Below are 14,115 nucleotides of genomic sequence, written 5' to 3'. Positions count from 1 at the left end.
TGCCCTGCCCGCAGGGCAGCCACCCCGACGGAGTCGCCGCCGGAGGCTCGTCGATGCGGCTATATGCTGCGGCTTTAAGATGCGGCTATGCGGCAGCCTCCGGCGGCGACTCCGTCGAGGGTAGCTGCCCTACGGGCAGGCGCACCGGTGGACGCAGCACCACGCCCTGCCCGCAGGGCAGCTACCCCCGACGGAGTCGCCGCCGGAGGCTCGCCGATGCGGCTATATGCTGCGGCTATACGGTAGCCTCCGGCGGCGACTCCGTCGAGGGTAGCTGCCCTACGGGCAGGCGCCGCGGCGGACGCAGCACCACGCTCTGCCCGCAGGGCAGCTACCCCCGACGGAGTCGCCGCCGGAGGCTCGCGCGCCTCGCAGCCACATGCGGCTATATGCCCACCGACAGCGCTGACGGACAGATGAGCGAACCCGAACGCACCGAACCCGCCCCGGCGGACGCCGCGGGCCAGGCCCCGGCTGTGACAGATGCCGGCGCTGGCGCCGGCGCGGTCCCGGGCGCGACGGAGCCGCCGCTGCCGCCCGGCCCGCCGCCGGCGACGGCGGTCAAGGCCACAACCGAGACGCCGGCGGATCCGCCGCTCCCGGCCGGCCCGCCGCCGGCCACGGCGACCAAGGCCAAGAGGCGCGCGGAGGACGGCTGGAACCCGATCTACGAGCCGCAGATGCAGGCGTACTACTTCTACAACATCGTGACGCGCGAGGCGACGTGGCGCAACCCGCGGGTGCCGCCGGCGACCAAGGAGGAGGCCGAGGCCGTGGACAAGCAGATCGCCGAGTACGAGGAGCGCGGGTACTTTGACACGGCCACCGGCATCTGGAAGATGTACGACACGGCGCCGGAGGCCGCCCCCATGCCGTTCGAGGTGCTGGCCACAACCAGCCACAAGCGCCGGGACGTCGGCCACGAGTACTTCGACGTCGACCTGGCCGCGAACCAGCACGACGGGCGGTCGCTGCGCGCCGAGCGGCAGAAGCAGAAGCTGTCCAAGAAGCAGGTCGAGAACTTCCGCAAGATCCGCAAGGAGCGCAAGGAGAAGCACCGGCGCGAGTGGCTTATGAAGGATTAGTGTACATAGGGAATCACGTGACCGCGCCGCATCCCGTGCGGCGCGGCCCCCTCAAAAATTTTTCGCGCCGGCCTCGTCCCCAAGCATGTCGCTTACCGAGGACGAGATCGACGACGTGGTGTACCTCGCGCGGTACAACGAGCTCGACGACCTGCGCGCGCTCGTCGGCGAGCTGGCCGCCAAGCACGGCCGGCCGGCCGGCGAGATCGTCGCGGCCGCCGTCGATCCCTACAGCAAGAGCACGCCGCTGCATATGGCCTGCGCCAACGGCCACGTCGAGGCCGTGCGGTACCTGGTCGAGACGCTGGCGAGCGCGGCCGAGCCGGCCGCGGCGGTCAACGCGCGCAACGAGTCGGGCAACACGCCGCTGCACTGGGCGTGCCTGAACGGCCTCCAGCCGATCGTCGAGATCCTCTGCGACGCCGGCGCCGATCCGCTCGCCAAGAACGAGGCCGGCCAGGACTGCATCTACCAGGCCGAGATCAACAACAAGATGGACCTCGTCGACTGGCTGCTGGTGCGGTTCGAGTCCAAGGACGAGGGCGACGTGACGCTGTCGGCCGGCACGGCGGTGCCGAAGGCCGCGGCCGCCGAGGCCGTCGCCGGGGCCGCCGCCGAGCCGGCTGCGCCGGCCGCGCCGGCCGCCGAGGCCGAGCCGGTCCGCGCCCAGCTCGACTCGCTCGATCTCGCCGCCTGATCTGTACATTGTGCTAATACATCATCTACATCCCCAGCGTCTTGCGCACGTTCGCGCGCACTATGCGGTTGTACTGCTCGCGGTCCGCCCGCCACACCTTGCACGCGTCGATGTTGGCCCCACTCTCGTCGTTGGGCTCGGCCAGCATGCTCATGACCGAGATCAGGATCTTCTCGATCGACTGGATCGGGCTCCAGCGCTCCGACGCCGACTCGTACATGTTGGGGTCGTCGCCCGGCGGGTGCAGGATCGAGATGCACACCGTGCCGTCCTTGTAGACTGCCGTCAGCGCGCCCGGCCGCGACCTACCGTTCGGGTGGAACATCTCGCACGTGAACTTCATCGTCGGCGGGCTCAGCGGGTAGTCCTGCGGTCAGCGCGCCCGCGCGCTCGCCTACCTTCGGGAACGTCAGCGTCGCCGGGAACACGCCGCCCTCGAACGGCGTGTCGTCCGGGCCCTGGATGAGGCACTCCCACTCAAAGAAGTTGCTGCCGTCAGCGCGCCCGCGCCGGACTTACTTCTCGTCCACGGGGCCGGCCGAGATCCCGTCCGGCGACTCGTTGATCAATTGCCGGTACTCGGTCATCAGCCGGCGGACGGCCGTCGAGTTCTTGGCGCCTGCCTTGTACATTGCGGTCCTGTCGCGGTCTATCTGGACGTGGTGTGCGGGTGGCCGATGGGTGAGGTGGACAACTGGCGTTGGACCCGCGGTGACCTGGGACCGCGTTTGCGGCTGCCGGTCACCGTGACCCGGTCCGCGGGTCACGCGTCGCGCTATCGGGCGATACGCAAGCCGCACACTACGCGGCTGATAACCGCCGTCACCGCTTGCCGGCGGCGTGTCTGCGCGCCCCCGTCGGCGCCGTGTCGGGACGGGCGGGCCGGTGCGTGCCGCCGCGCGGCAGGCCGCAGACAGGCGGCTGGGAGCCTCCGGCGGCGCTGCGCCGAGGGCGGTGCCCTGCGGGCATGCAGCGCGTGCCGTATAGCCGCATATAGCCGCACGTAGCCGCGAGCCGCACTCCGTGCGGCTCGCACTGCGCCCCGCGTCAGCCCCCGGGCCGCGCCCAGTCGCTGCCGGAGGCGCGCCAGCCACGCAGGCTGCCAACGCGGCGCCCAGGTGTCAGCCGCACAACGTGCGGCGCGTGTGTCAGCCGCACAGAATGCGGCGCATGCATTTCTAAAACAGTGTGCCGTCGCTCTTGATGGCAATCGGCGGGCCGCCGCCCGCGCGCTTCTCGGCGGCAATCTCGCGGCCGCCCTTCCAGGTGCCGGCCTCGAGCATCTGCACCAGCGTGAGCGCGTCGTCACCTGCCAGGCCCAGGCGCTCGTTGACGGCCGCCAGGGACTCGTCCAGCAGGCCGAGGGTGATGGCGCGCCACTCCACAATGACGTCCTCGTCGGGCGAGAACAGTGGGACCGTGCCCGCAAGGCCGGCCGCCTTGGCGGCCGCCACGCCGGCGGCCGCGACCGCCGGCTTGAGCGCGAGAGCGCCGGCGTCGACAAACAGGCCGCCGTTGCGGTACTCGGGCAGACCCGTCTGCAGGTCCTGGTGCAGGATGCGCACTCCGCCGTACTTCTCCAGCGGCACAATGATCGAGTAGCACAGCCACTGCGAGAGCTTGTGGAACGGCGCAATGCGCTCCCAGGGCTCGCCGTCCTGGGGCAGCGACGACAGCGGCCACGCGTCGCCCAGGAAGACGCCGTCGAGGGACGTGCGGTCCTTGGGCCAGATCGACTCGAGGCCGTCCATCAGCGCCGTCCACAGGGCTTCCACCGAGACCGCGCCGTCGACGGCCGCGCCGCGCAGGTAGTCGAGCACGTCGCCGGGCCGGCCGGTCGCAAAGAACTCGGGGTGCGCCGCCAGGGCGGCGCCGAGGCCCTGCAGCAGCGTGACGCGGCCGTGCAGGCCCTCGAGCGCGTTGGCCGGCGAGTGCTGGGTGCCGGCCACGAGGTCGGCCTCGGTCAGCTTCTGCAGCGCCGCCGCGTCGACCCGGCACGGCGCTCCGGCCGAGAACTGGCCGGCCGTGAACATGTACAGCGACGCCAGCGCGAGGCCCTCGCTGCGGCCGACGGTCGCGCGCGCAAACCCGGGCTCCGAGTACGTCCACGTCTGGCCCGCGCCCGCGTCCAGCAGCACCGAGACCAGGAACAGGTCCACCAGCCGCTTGGCGACCTCGGTCGCGTCCGCGCCCGCGCCCTCCCACTCGGCCACCAGCGTCTCGACGCGCGGCACGCCGCCCACGTTGAAGTGCTGCCAGCGGCCGTGCGGCGGGATCTCGGCGTACCGGCCGGCAAAGTCGCGCTTGATCACGCCGACGACGTAGTCGACCGCGGCGCCGAACCCGGTCCAGTCGACGTCGAAGTTCGTGAGCGCGTTGACCTTGGCCTTGGCGAGCACGAGCTGCGCGCGCGCACGCACCGACGGCAGGCTGCGCAGGTACTGGGCTTTCGAGGGACTCATCTTTGGACGGGGCGAGGGCAAAAAGGAGAAAGCGCTGGGCCGTGGCCGGTGGCCTTTTATGCGCGACTCGTGCGATGACTCTACGCTGCCGCGCGCTAGGCGCGCCATGCTGGCTGGGCGCCGCGGCGTGCCGTCACACCACGCGGAGGCTGATAGTGCCGATAACAGTAGATAGGCCGGCAGGGCAGCTGCACGTTGATGCACGCTACTGCACGGTTATGCTGAAAGAGGAATGGCGGCTAGGAGTGACTCGTCTGGTCTCAGTGCGGGCGCTAAGCCTATCGCGGCGCGGCGCCTATCACCGGCCGCCGCGTTGCAACGGCTGCCAGCGGGCGGCCGCAGCCGCCAGCGGGGCAGCGCGTCGGCAGGGGCGGCAGGGACGTGTCGGAGCCTGCCGGGCCGCGGGCCGGGCGGCCGGACGGGCCGCAGGCCGAGCACAGCGCCCGGCAAGGCCGGATGAACAGCCTAGTTTGGTGGCTTATCGACCGGCGGCCGCCGTCCGGGCGCCGCGCGCCGCGCACGGAGCACCGGGGGCGGCGGCAGGCCGACTCGGCGCCGCCGCGTGCCGTGCCACGCCGCCGCCGCGTATTTATTCGCGTCGCTAGAGGCTCCCATCGCCAAAATGGACTCGGACTCGCCCCTGGAATCGCCCCACGTCCACGTCTCGGCCAGCCCGATGGTCCAGGCCAAGGTGTCGCAGCTGCGGGCAGCGGGCATCGGCATGGGCCGCACGCGCGCGCTGACGGCGCAGCTGGCGACGCTGCTGGCCGCCGAGGCGCTCGGCCCGGACCACTTCGAGGTCGCCGTCGACGGCGCAGGCGTCACGCCGCTCGGCGAGCAGTACAACGAGCTGACGGTCGTGCCCGGCCGCGTCGTGCTCGTGCCAGTGCTGCGGTCGGGCCTGGCCATGGTCGACGCGACGCTGGACGTGCTGCCGCTCGACACGGTGCCGATCCACTACCTCGGCCTGTTCCGCGACAAGGACTCGCTCGAGCCGATCGAGTACTACAACAAGCTGCCGGAGCTCGCGCCCGGCGACCGCGTCGACGTGGCCGTCGTGCTGGACCCGGTGGTGGCCACGGGCGGGACCGCGGCGGCCGTGATCCAGTCGCTGAGGTACGTTGCCGCCGACGCCGCTGACGCAGGGAATGGGGCGCCCGCAAAGTCATCCTGATCACGATCCTCGCGTCCGAGGAAGGCATCGCGCGCACGCTGGCCGAGTGGCCCGAGGGCGTGCACATCTACTGCGGCGTTGTGGACGCAGTCATCTCCACGAACGGAATGGTCCTACCAGGGTGCGTATCTGCGCACGTTCGCGCTAACGCCAGCGTGGGCGACATCGGCGACCGCCTGAACCGTACATAATGCACAACTTTTATTGCTGGCGTGGCTACTTGCGGCGGCGGCGGCGGCCGGCGACGGCGGCGGCGGCGACGGGCTTGGGCTCCTTGGCGGCCTTCTTGTCGGCGCTGTCGGCGCCGCCGGCGCCGTCGGCCTTGCCGGCCTTGCCGGCCGTGGCCTCGGCCGCGCGCGCAAAGTACGGCTCGACGTACGGGCCCACGTACGGCCCCACCGTCTTGGCGTAGGCCCACCGCGGCAGGCTGTACAGCACCGTGTCCGCCCAGCGCGCGTCCGGCACGTCCGCCGGGTCCAGCGGGAACTCGTCGCCGCCGTCGCCGACCAGGCACGTCGTGCCGTCCGCGTAGACCACAAACGCCTTGCCGTTGCCGAACTGCACCCGCCGCTTGGACGCGTCCGCGGGCGGGAACCCGTTCGGCCACGCCTGCGCCTTGCAGTCGGCAATGTACTGCTCCATGTGCCGCCGCTGGCTCTGCACAGTCACGCGCCGGATGAGGTAGTGCGCCGCCGACGTGATCAGGTACAGAAACACCAGGACCGAGCCGAGACCGGGCCGGAACCGCTGCCGTCAGCGCGCCCGCGACCCCACTTACCGCGTAGTAGTACCCCGTGCCCTTCCAGCGCGGGAAGCCCTTCTTGAGGAAGAAGTCGTAGCGCTCGCGCTGGGGGCCGCGCAGGATCTTGGCGATCACGCCGAGCCGGGCAAACCGCTCGGTGGCCTCTTTCATCGAGCTGGTGCCCTTGCTCTTGTCGGGATGCAGCTGGCGCGACCGCTTGCGGTACCTGGGGTCAGCGCGCTCGGCCGCACACGTACGCCTTGGTGAGCTCATCGATCGTGGCCGCCGGGCCCTGGTCGGCGCCGAGGAAGGCTGGGGTCAGCGGTGCCGCGCCGGAACGCACAGTAGAACGTCGTGCCCTTGCCCTCCGTCTTCTCGAGCTCCTCAGCCAGCCGGAAGATCTCGTGGTCGGCCTCGTCCCAGGCGGCTGCCGCGGCCGCGAGCAGCGCCAGCACGAGCAGAATCACGGTTACCGCGCGCATTGTGGATGGGGGGAGCGGAGTGAGAATTTCTTCACGCGCGTTGCCGGGGCAACTCGCCGGGCGGTTGCCGGGGCAACGGGGCGCGGCTGTCGTCACGTGATGCGCTGCAAATCTGCGCTCTCCCCGCCGGCCGATCGTCCTCACCGCACCGCCGCCAGAGTCTCCGCCGTCTGCCACGCCAGACAGCCCTGCCCACTGCGCCTGCAATCCGCGCCGTCTCTGCGCCCCGGCCCCCGGCCCCCCGCGCCCGCAGCCCGCAATGGACTACTACCAGCGCCTGCCGCAGTCGTTTCTCTCGCCGCCGGCCGCCGGCCACTCGAGCGACGACGGCGCCCAGACCGCCGCCTACGCCGGCAACACGGACGCCGACATCTGCGAGCTGCTCGGCGACGTCGACACCGCCGCTCAGATGAAGGCCGCCGATCTGGCCGGCCAGCCGGGCCCGTTTCCGGCGTATCTCTCGCCGCCGGTCGACCAGACGTTCATGGACTTCTCGGGCCAGTCGCTCGCGCCCATGACGGCCACCGCCGCGCCCGGCGCGTTCCCCTACAGCAGCCAGCTCTCGGACGACAGCGACGAGCGGCTCAAGTCCGAGGCCGACGGCGCCGCCGACGGCACGCTGGCCGACCACGTCCTGACGGCACAGAAACGCAAAGCGCAGAACCGCGCCGCCCAGCGCGCGTTCCGCGAGCGCCGCGAGCAGCGCGTGCGCGACCTGCAGGAGCAGCTGGACGCGTCGACCAAGAACTCGGCGACCGTCCAGGCCGAAAACGCAATGCTCCGGCGCGAGCTCGAGAACCTCGTGGCCGAGCTGCGCACGCTCAAGGAGTCGCGCTCGCCGGACAGCAGCTCGCCGCCGGCCAAGGCCGAGCCCGCGGCGCCGCGGCCGCTCACCGTGGCGTCCTTCCCCTCCCGCGAGGACCTCGACGGCCGCGTCGAGTACCAGGCCAACGCCTCGCCGCCGCCCGGCCGTCTCCTCCGGCTCGAGGAGATCTGGGAGCGCATCATGGCCGACCCCGACTCGGAGGACATCGACATCAACGCCGTCGTCAACCGGATCATCAAGCGGGCGATCTGCTCCGGGTCCGGCCCGGTCTTTGCCGAGCGCGACGTCGACGCCGAGATCGCCGCCGCCAAGATCGCCGCCGCCAAGGTCGCCGGCCGGGCGTGAAGTCTGTCATTTGCATGGTGTTTGGGTGCTGGCGTACTTGCTCTTTTTGTCGGCCGGCGCGCGGCGCCGGCATGTATTCTATTGTCCTACACGGAGTCGAATAAACGTCTAATAACAAAACACGAGATACACCGGCCAACGGCCGTTCCGGATGCAAAATGCTGGGTAGCGAGCTAATGATACACGGGCTACGCGGCCTTGGGCTGCGCCGCCTTGGTCAGGAGGATGTCGCGCTGGTTGCGCAGGTGGACCGGGTAGTCGTCCAGGTCCATGTTCTCGAGAATGAAGAGGTGGCAGCGCACGCGCGGCGCGTCCGCCTGCGCGGCCATGAAGATGCCGCGCGAGATGATCCGCCGGATGTACCGCTCGGCCGAGAGCACGTCCGACTCGACCAGCTCGGTCAGGAACAGCTTGGCCATCTCGAGGTCGACCTGGGGCAGGTCCAGGAACGCGTCGAAGAATGCAAACAGAGATTCAAAAATGTCCTTGCCGAGCGCGGCCCACTGCTTGAGCAGCGCGGTCGAGCTCGAGATGCGCCCGGTCTGGCCGTGGAACCCGCAGACGGTCCACTCGCAGATCGTCTGGGCGAGGTACCGGTCGTCGGCCGAGACCGAGAGGAGCTCCTCGAAGACCTGCTCGCCGTCGGTCGCGCTCGTCATGGCGTTGAGGATGCCGAGGATCTTGGCCTTCTGGTCCTCCTTGGAGTTGAGCGAGGGCGCGGCGAGGCGCGAGTTGGAGACCGTGATGGCGTCGAACAGCCGCTTGACCTGCTCGTGCTCGAGCTTGGTGTGCCGCGTGCTGGCGGCCGCGTTGAGGACGGTCTTCTGCAGGATCGGCCGCAGGATGTGCCAGTGGTTCGGGATGATGAACGCCTCGGACGAGTTGAGGATGAGGTCCTGCGGTCAGCGCGCGCCGGCCGAAACGTACCCAGATGAACGCCGACAGCCGCGTCGACAGGAACTTGAACGCCTCGGTCGAGTGCTCGAGCTCGGCCGTGACCACCTTCTGCTGGTGCAGCAGGATCTCGGCCAGCCGCCGGGCCTTGCCCAGGTTGCGCGCGATGTCGGGCCAGAACAGCCGGATCTGGAGCAGCGCCAGCGGGATGCGGTCGAGCGGGCTCTTCTCGAGATACGTGAGCGTCCAGTCCAAAAAGTACGTCTTGTCCACGAGGCCCTCGGCGTAGAGATACGACGCGAAGCGGACCATGTAGTCCATGCGGGCGCGCCACGCCGGCCCGTCCGTGCCCTGGCCACACTCGGCCGCGGTCTTGTCGATCGACGCCGTCAGCTGGTACGTCCACTCGCGGATCCACTGGATCTCGCTCTCGACGATCGAGTTCTGGTTGCCCTTGCGCTTGAGCCCGCGCAGCTCGTTCGCGCCCACGCACCGCGCGAACCACACCGCCCGGTGGATCGGCACGGCCTTCTTGCAGCACTGCTCGATCAGGATGTGGTTGCGGATGCCGTGCGGGATTGTTCGCGACAGCCGCTTGAGCGGCACGGACGGCGTCGCCAGGTCGCGCAGCCACGCCTCGCGCTTGTGGTCGGTCAGGGTCACGCGCGGCGGCGGCTTGAACGTCGTCGGGCCGGCGATGCGGCCCAGCTCCTGGCGCTTCTCGAGCGCGGCCATCATGAAGCTCGAGAGCGCGCCCAGCGACGGCTTCTGGCGGAGCGCCGGATAGAGCGACTGCCGGGCCGAGCCTGTCTCGTTCTGGGGTCAGAAGCGCCCGCGCGGCGACGTACCGATAGAAAGGGCTTGTCCTCGAAGCCGTGCTGGATGTACGAGTCCAGCAGCGAGTCTTCGGCGTGCGCACCGGTCCACGGAAAGAAGTCGGGGAAGACCACTGTCGTCAGCGGCGGCCGCGCACGCACTCACAGTTGGCCGAGTCCTTCGTCAGCGACACGGCCTTCTCGGGCGGGGCCATGTGGTAGCGTTTCAGGCCGTTGTCGTCCCGATGGCTGGCGCCAAACATCGACCCGCTCGCGCCCTGGCCGCGCAATGGACCCGAGAACGGGCTGGCCAGGTTCCGACGGTGCTGGCCCTGCACGTCGCGCTGCTGCTGCGGGTACGCCTGGTAGTCGGACTGGCCCCGGGCCAGCGGCTGTGACTGAGGCCGCCTGGCGCCCGACTTGAGCGGGCTATTTCGGGGAAACATGGCTGCGGGACTCCGGCGTGAGCCTGCGTCCGAAGAGGCCTGCGCGCGCTGTGTACGGACGCCCTGTGGCGTGTCCGATGGGTCCGGGTGTCCAGGGCCCGATCGATGGTTCTGGAGTCGTCGGGGTTGGAGCGTCCGCCTGGCGTAAATAAGCGACTTCAGCGCGGGCGCCGGTCACAGGTCGGGTCCGCGAGCGAGGCGGAGGACCGGACTGGCCTGGACCGGGTCACAGCAGGGTGACCCACGAACCCGCATCGTTCCATGCACGGAAGGTCAGATCTTCCAAATGCGGTTAGTAGTGGCAACGGCGCGCTTCGGCGGTCCCGTCAGCCGACACAGACGGGACGACAGTTGTCACGCAACCGCGGGCGCAGCAGGCCCTAACGGCCTATCGGTGGGGCCGGCGCCGACCGGCGACGGTAGCCCGACCTGGGGCGCGAGAGTGCGGTCGCAGAAGCCCGCGGCGGGACGGGGTGCATGGTGGCGCGCGCGCAGGCTTACTCAGGCGCCAGCCGCCCGCGTCGGTCCGGAGCCGTATCGCGGCGGTCTTCAGGGGGCGCGGACGAATAGACAGGAGGCGCGGTGTGGCGCGGTGTGGCGGCGGCGCGGCCCGCGCGGCCTGAGCCGGCCGGCGGCTGGGAGCCGGCGGAGATCACGTGATTTATTTCACGTGGTGCGCCTTTATGCGCGTACCCTAGGGTATCCCAAAAGACAGTCACAGCTGCACCGTCGACGCCCACAACACTCACGCCAACTTCAAGTTCCTTTTTCGTGTGTGTAAATTTCTGCTCCATCAGCAATTCCTCGTTACTATCACCATACAACAAGGATAAACCGTCAACATGGGTAAGTGCCTCTGCTTGGGCTGGCGCGCGGCGGGCTCGTCTGCCGCGCTCCCTCGCCGTCTGCCTGTCGTCCCCGAGCCGTGCTGACTCTCTAGCTGTCGGAAAGAACAAGAGACTGAGTAAGGGAAAGAAGGGCATCAAGAAGAAAGTCGTCGACCCCTTCACCCGCAAGGACTGGTACAACATCAAGGCGCCCTCGATGTTCGAGAAGCGCGATGTTGGCAAGACCCTTGTCAACCGCACGACCGGTCTGAAGAACGCCAACGACGCTCTTAAGGGCCGCATCGTCGAGGTCTCGCTTGCCGACCTCCAGGGTGGCCAGGAGGACCACGCTTTCCGCAAGGTCAAGCTCCGCGTTGACGAGATCCAGGGCAAGAACGCCCTGACCAACTTCCACGGTCTGGACTTCACCTCGGACAAGCTGAGATCGCTCGTCCGCAAGTGGCAGTCGCTGATCGAGGCCAACGTTACGGTCAAGACCACGGACGACTACTACATTCGCCTGTTTGCCATTGCTTTCACCAAGAGAATGCCGAACCAGATCAAGAAGACCACCTACGCTCAGTCGTCGCAGATCCGCCAGATCCGCAAGAAGATGATCGAGATCATGCAGCGCCAGGCTTCGTCGGGCACTCTGGCCCAGCTTACCTCGAAGCTCATTCCTGAGGTCATTGGCCGGGAGATCGAGAAGGCCACCCAGGGCATCTACCCCCTGCAGAACGTCTACGTTCGCAAGGTCAAGCTTCTGAAGCAGCCCAAGTTCGACGTCGGTGCTCTGCTTGCTCTCCACGGTGAGGGCTCGAACACTGCCGAGACTGGCCAGAAGCTCGAGAGAGAGTGGGCTTAAGCATCTGCTTTTGTCTGCGATACAAAAATGCAGTTGTTATTTTGTGTATATCATCTCAAAAAGGCTCAATAAAATCATTATGTTAGAAATATGCTTGCGTAGACGTAGAGCGCCGGTGTTGCTGGCGGCGACTGGGCTTGCCGGCGGGTCGCTGGACCGGTCGCCTGGCGGACTACTGCAGTGCCGCCGTTGTGCTGGCGCCACCGTTGCCGGGCTGCCCCCCTGCCGGCGCGTGGTGCCGTGGTAAAAAATTTCACAGGGCTAGGGTTTGGTGCGGCTCGGCCCGCCCTCTCGCTCCTTCCCATTTTGTCCCATCTGAGCGCGGCAGTCAGCGCGGAACAAGGCGGACGAACAGATCGGTCAAGATCACACCGACCAGATTTGCACTACAGCCACCCCCAGCGAGGCACTCGCAGACCACGGGCGCATCCTCCCGAGTCCGGCGCACAGACCGGTCAGTTTTCGGCGGACGTTCGCAGCGCAAGCGCACGTCCAGCGGGCTGCAAACTCGTCCCGGCCGGTGTTTCCGTCCCACAGGCCGAGCACGCGGCGCCCCGGGCATCGGCTCCGCGCGCGACAGCGCGCAAGCAGCGGCAGTGGGCATCGCAGGCTCACGCCAGACCACACGAGCGAGCGCCAGCCAGCGCCGCACACGCGCTAGAGGGCGCAGCAGGGCGGGCTCAGACCGCGCCCACCAGCAAGCGAGGCACAGGTAAGCAGGCGCAGGGCCGCGGTCTGACGGGCCAGCACGCCGTAGCACGGCCGCATCCGCACGCGATGGACGCGCACTCGCCCACGTCGACGCCGTCGCCGCCGCCGCAGGCGTACTACCCGCTGTCGAAGCGCGACAAGCGGCGGCACAACTTCACGGACCGCATCCAGCAGCTGTCGCAGGACTTCATCACGCACCGCGACCTGCTGTACCGCAACACGCTGCAGGAGCTGCAGACCAAGCTGTCGTCACTGCACAATTCGACCGACCTGGTCTTCATCGAGCGCGTGACAGACCTCGAGGAGCTGCGGGACGCGGACCTCGTGTCGCTGTACCTCAACCAGCAGTTCCTGCTGTCGCGCGCCGAGAAGGAGTACGAGCGCGACGTCCAGGTGGCCGAGGAGGAGTACGAGACGCTGGCCAAGTCCATCCGCGACCGGCTGCTGGCGCGGCTCGAGGCGCAGCGCAAGAAGCTCCAGGAGGACAAGGAGATGCTGGACATCGCAAACGACCACTCGCTCGTGCTGAGCGTTGCCGGCTACACGCTCAACGGCGGCGGCAGCACCAACTCGGTGCCGGGCTCGCCCGGCGGCGGCTCCGAGCGGCGCAAGAACCTGCGCCGGCGCGGCGAGGCCACGTCGTCGGCCATGCTCGGCGCCATCTCGGAGCTCGCGGGCGCCAAGAAGCGCAAGCGCTACGGCCGCGGCGACAAGGACGACGTGGCTGCGTTCTGGAGCGACCGCGACGGCTTCGGCTTCCGCGACGAGAGCGACCGCGCCGGCGAGCGCGACCGCACGACCACCAGCGGGCGCCACCGCGACAAGGCCTTCACCGGCATGAGCGTGCTCAAGAACGAGGAGGCCAACGAGGACCTCGCGCTCATCCGCAAGAAGCGCAAGCGCAAGTAGCGCTCTGTAGCTGATAGTTTATTTGATCTACGCCTAGAAGTCCTCGAAGCCGCGCTCCGAGTCCGCCCGGATGAGCTCGCGCATGCCCGCCGGCATGATCGGCTCGCCCGCGCCGTCCACCACGTACCGGAACGGCATCTCGGTGCTCTCGTGCGCGTTCCATCGCAGCTCGGGGTGGTCCACGTACGTGATGTCCTCCATGCGTTCTGCTGTCAGCGCGCCCGCCTGCCGCCTTACGTTTGCCGACCACCACCATGTGCGTCACCCGCACGGCCGTGTCCGTCGTCATCTGCACCGGGCCCAGCCGCCGGCCGACGAACCCGTGCGCGCGCAGCTCGCCGGTCCGGTCCCGCGGCGGATCGTCGCCGAGGATCCCGCCAAACACAAAGTAGTCGAACGCGTCGCCGTCCTCGGGCGCCAGCTCCTTGTCGGCGCGGGGGTCGAGCAGACAGACCCGCTTGGGCTCGGCCGCCAGCGCGGCCTGCACGCCGGGCAGGTTCTTGACGTCCACCGACGTGAACTCGGCCTTGCCCTCGAGCTCGGCCGGGATCTCCAGCTTCTCGGACAGCGACGACAGCACGAAGTTCTCGGCGCCGACGTCCTTGGAGATCGCGCTGTACTCGAGCTTCACCCACGGCGAGATCTCCTCCTCCATGTGCTCGACCACAAACTTGGGGGGGGCCATTGTGTCTGATCTGATCGGTGCTGATCCAGAAAATTTTGCTGGGAGTTGAGAGGTGGGCGCACGCGGCACCGCCAGCGCCGGCCACGCCGCTGGCCGTGGCGGCAGCCCGCGCGGCCGGGCGGGCGAGCTGGCGACGGCGGCCGCTGGCGG

General features: G+C 68.9%; 10 protein-coding genes across 10 annotated transcripts; 6 read left to right on the top strand and 4 right to left on the bottom strand.

The window, feature by feature from the left end:
* Window positions 1-579: 579 nt before the first annotated feature.
* On the top strand, window positions 580-1,164 carry V1510DRAFT_420454 (uncharacterized protein). Its single transcript, XM_066934449.1, has one exon. The coding sequence runs from the start codon at window positions 681-683 to the stop codon at window positions 1,083-1,085; it is 405 nt and encodes a 134-aa protein (XP_066787756.1). The 5' UTR covers window positions 580-680; the 3' UTR covers window positions 1,086-1,164.
* Window positions 1,165-1,170: 6 nt separating this feature from the next.
* Window positions 1,171-1,782, top strand: V1510DRAFT_426833 (ankyrin repeat-containing domain protein; the record flags this gene model as incomplete). The annotated part of the gene is made up of 1 exon (XM_066935181.1): window positions 1,171-1,782. The coding sequence occupies one exon, from the start codon at window positions 1,171-1,173 to the stop codon at window positions 1,780-1,782; it is 612 nt and encodes a 203-aa protein (XP_066787755.1).
* Window positions 1,783-1,807: 25 nt separating this feature from the next.
* V1510DRAFT_368176 (uncharacterized protein) lies at window positions 1,808-4,244 on the bottom strand (the record flags this gene model as incomplete). Its single annotated transcript, XM_066931350.1, has 4 exons — window positions 1,808-2,149; window positions 2,181-2,271; window positions 2,302-2,421; window positions 2,968-4,244. 4 exons carry the CDS (start codon window positions 4,242-4,244, stop codon window positions 1,808-1,810), a joined length of 1,830 nt encoding a protein of 609 aa, XP_066787754.1.
* Window positions 4,245-4,816: 572 nt separating this feature from the next.
* Window positions 4,817-5,633, top strand: V1510DRAFT_420449 (uracil phosphoribosyltransferase-domain-containing protein). The gene is made up of 3 exons (XM_066934448.1): window positions 4,817-5,360; window positions 5,390-5,539; window positions 5,573-5,633. Exons 1-3 carry the CDS (start codon window positions 4,867-4,869, stop codon window positions 5,607-5,609), a joined length of 681 nt encoding a protein of 226 aa, XP_066787753.1. The 5' UTR covers window positions 4,817-4,866; the 3' UTR covers window positions 5,610-5,633.
* Window positions 5,494-6,652, bottom strand: V1510DRAFT_420445 (uncharacterized protein). Its single transcript, XM_066934447.1, has 4 exons — window positions 6,504-6,652; window positions 6,418-6,472; window positions 6,197-6,386; window positions 5,494-6,165 (listed from the first exon to the last, which is right to left on the bottom strand). The coding sequence occupies exons 1-4, from the start codon at window positions 6,640-6,642 to the stop codon at window positions 5,635-5,637; spliced, it is 915 nt and encodes a 304-aa protein (XP_066787752.1). The 5' UTR covers window positions 6,643-6,652; the 3' UTR covers window positions 5,494-5,634.
* A 138-nt stretch (window positions 6,653-6,790) lies between these two features.
* V1510DRAFT_420443 (uncharacterized protein) lies at window positions 6,791-7,933 on the top strand. Its single transcript, XM_066934446.1, has one exon. It carries the CDS (start codon window positions 6,902-6,904, stop codon window positions 7,811-7,813), a length of 912 nt encoding a protein of 303 aa, XP_066787751.1. The 5' UTR covers window positions 6,791-6,901; the 3' UTR covers window positions 7,814-7,933.
* A 68-nt stretch (window positions 7,934-8,001) lies between these two features.
* V1510DRAFT_368158 (transcription mediator complex subunit Med12-domain-containing protein) lies at window positions 8,002-9,785 on the bottom strand (the record flags this gene model as incomplete). The annotated part of the gene is made up of 4 exons (XM_066931347.1): window positions 8,002-8,709; window positions 8,741-9,523; window positions 9,556-9,656; window positions 9,689-9,785. 4 exons carry the CDS (start codon window positions 9,783-9,785, stop codon window positions 8,002-8,004), a joined length of 1,689 nt encoding a protein of 562 aa, XP_066787750.1.
* A 939-nt stretch (window positions 9,786-10,724) lies between these two features.
* V1510DRAFT_420438 (40S ribosomal protein eS1) lies at window positions 10,725-11,749 on the top strand. Its single transcript, XM_066934445.1, has 2 exons — window positions 10,725-10,814; window positions 10,909-11,749. The coding sequence occupies exons 1-2, from the start codon at window positions 10,811-10,813 to the stop codon at window positions 11,658-11,660; spliced, it is 756 nt and encodes a 251-aa protein (XP_066787749.1). The 5' UTR covers window positions 10,725-10,810; the 3' UTR covers window positions 11,661-11,749.
* A 244-nt stretch (window positions 11,750-11,993) lies between these two features.
* On the top strand, window positions 11,994-13,328 carry V1510DRAFT_420435 (Sds3-like protein). The gene is made up of 2 exons (XM_066934444.1): window positions 11,994-12,372; window positions 12,408-13,328. Exon 2 carries the CDS (start codon window positions 12,438-12,440, stop codon window positions 13,278-13,280), a length of 843 nt encoding a protein of 280 aa, XP_066787748.1. The 5' UTR covers window positions 11,994-12,372; window positions 12,408-12,437; the 3' UTR covers window positions 13,281-13,328.
* V1510DRAFT_397290 (SAM-dependent RNA methyltransferase) lies at window positions 13,092-14,060 on the bottom strand. Its single transcript, XM_066931906.1, has 2 exons — window positions 13,518-14,060; window positions 13,092-13,486 (listed from the first exon to the last, which is right to left on the bottom strand). Exons 1-2 carry the CDS (start codon window positions 13,963-13,965, stop codon window positions 13,314-13,316), a joined length of 621 nt encoding a protein of 206 aa, XP_066787747.1. The 5' UTR covers window positions 13,966-14,060; the 3' UTR covers window positions 13,092-13,313.
* Between the last annotated feature and the right edge of the window lie 55 nt (window positions 14,061-14,115).

Source organism: Dipodascopsis tothii (assembly GCF_038497935.1).
Source record: "Dipodascopsis tothii strain CBS 759.85 unplaced genomic scaffold V1510scaffold_25, whole genome shotgun sequence".
NCBI lineage: Eukaryota > Fungi > Ascomycota > Lipomycetes > Lipomycetales > Lipomycetaceae > Neoaidaea > Neoaidaea tothii.
The sequence above is the reverse complement of the archived record's forward strand: the minus strand, read 5'-3'. Positions and strand labels throughout refer to the sequence as shown.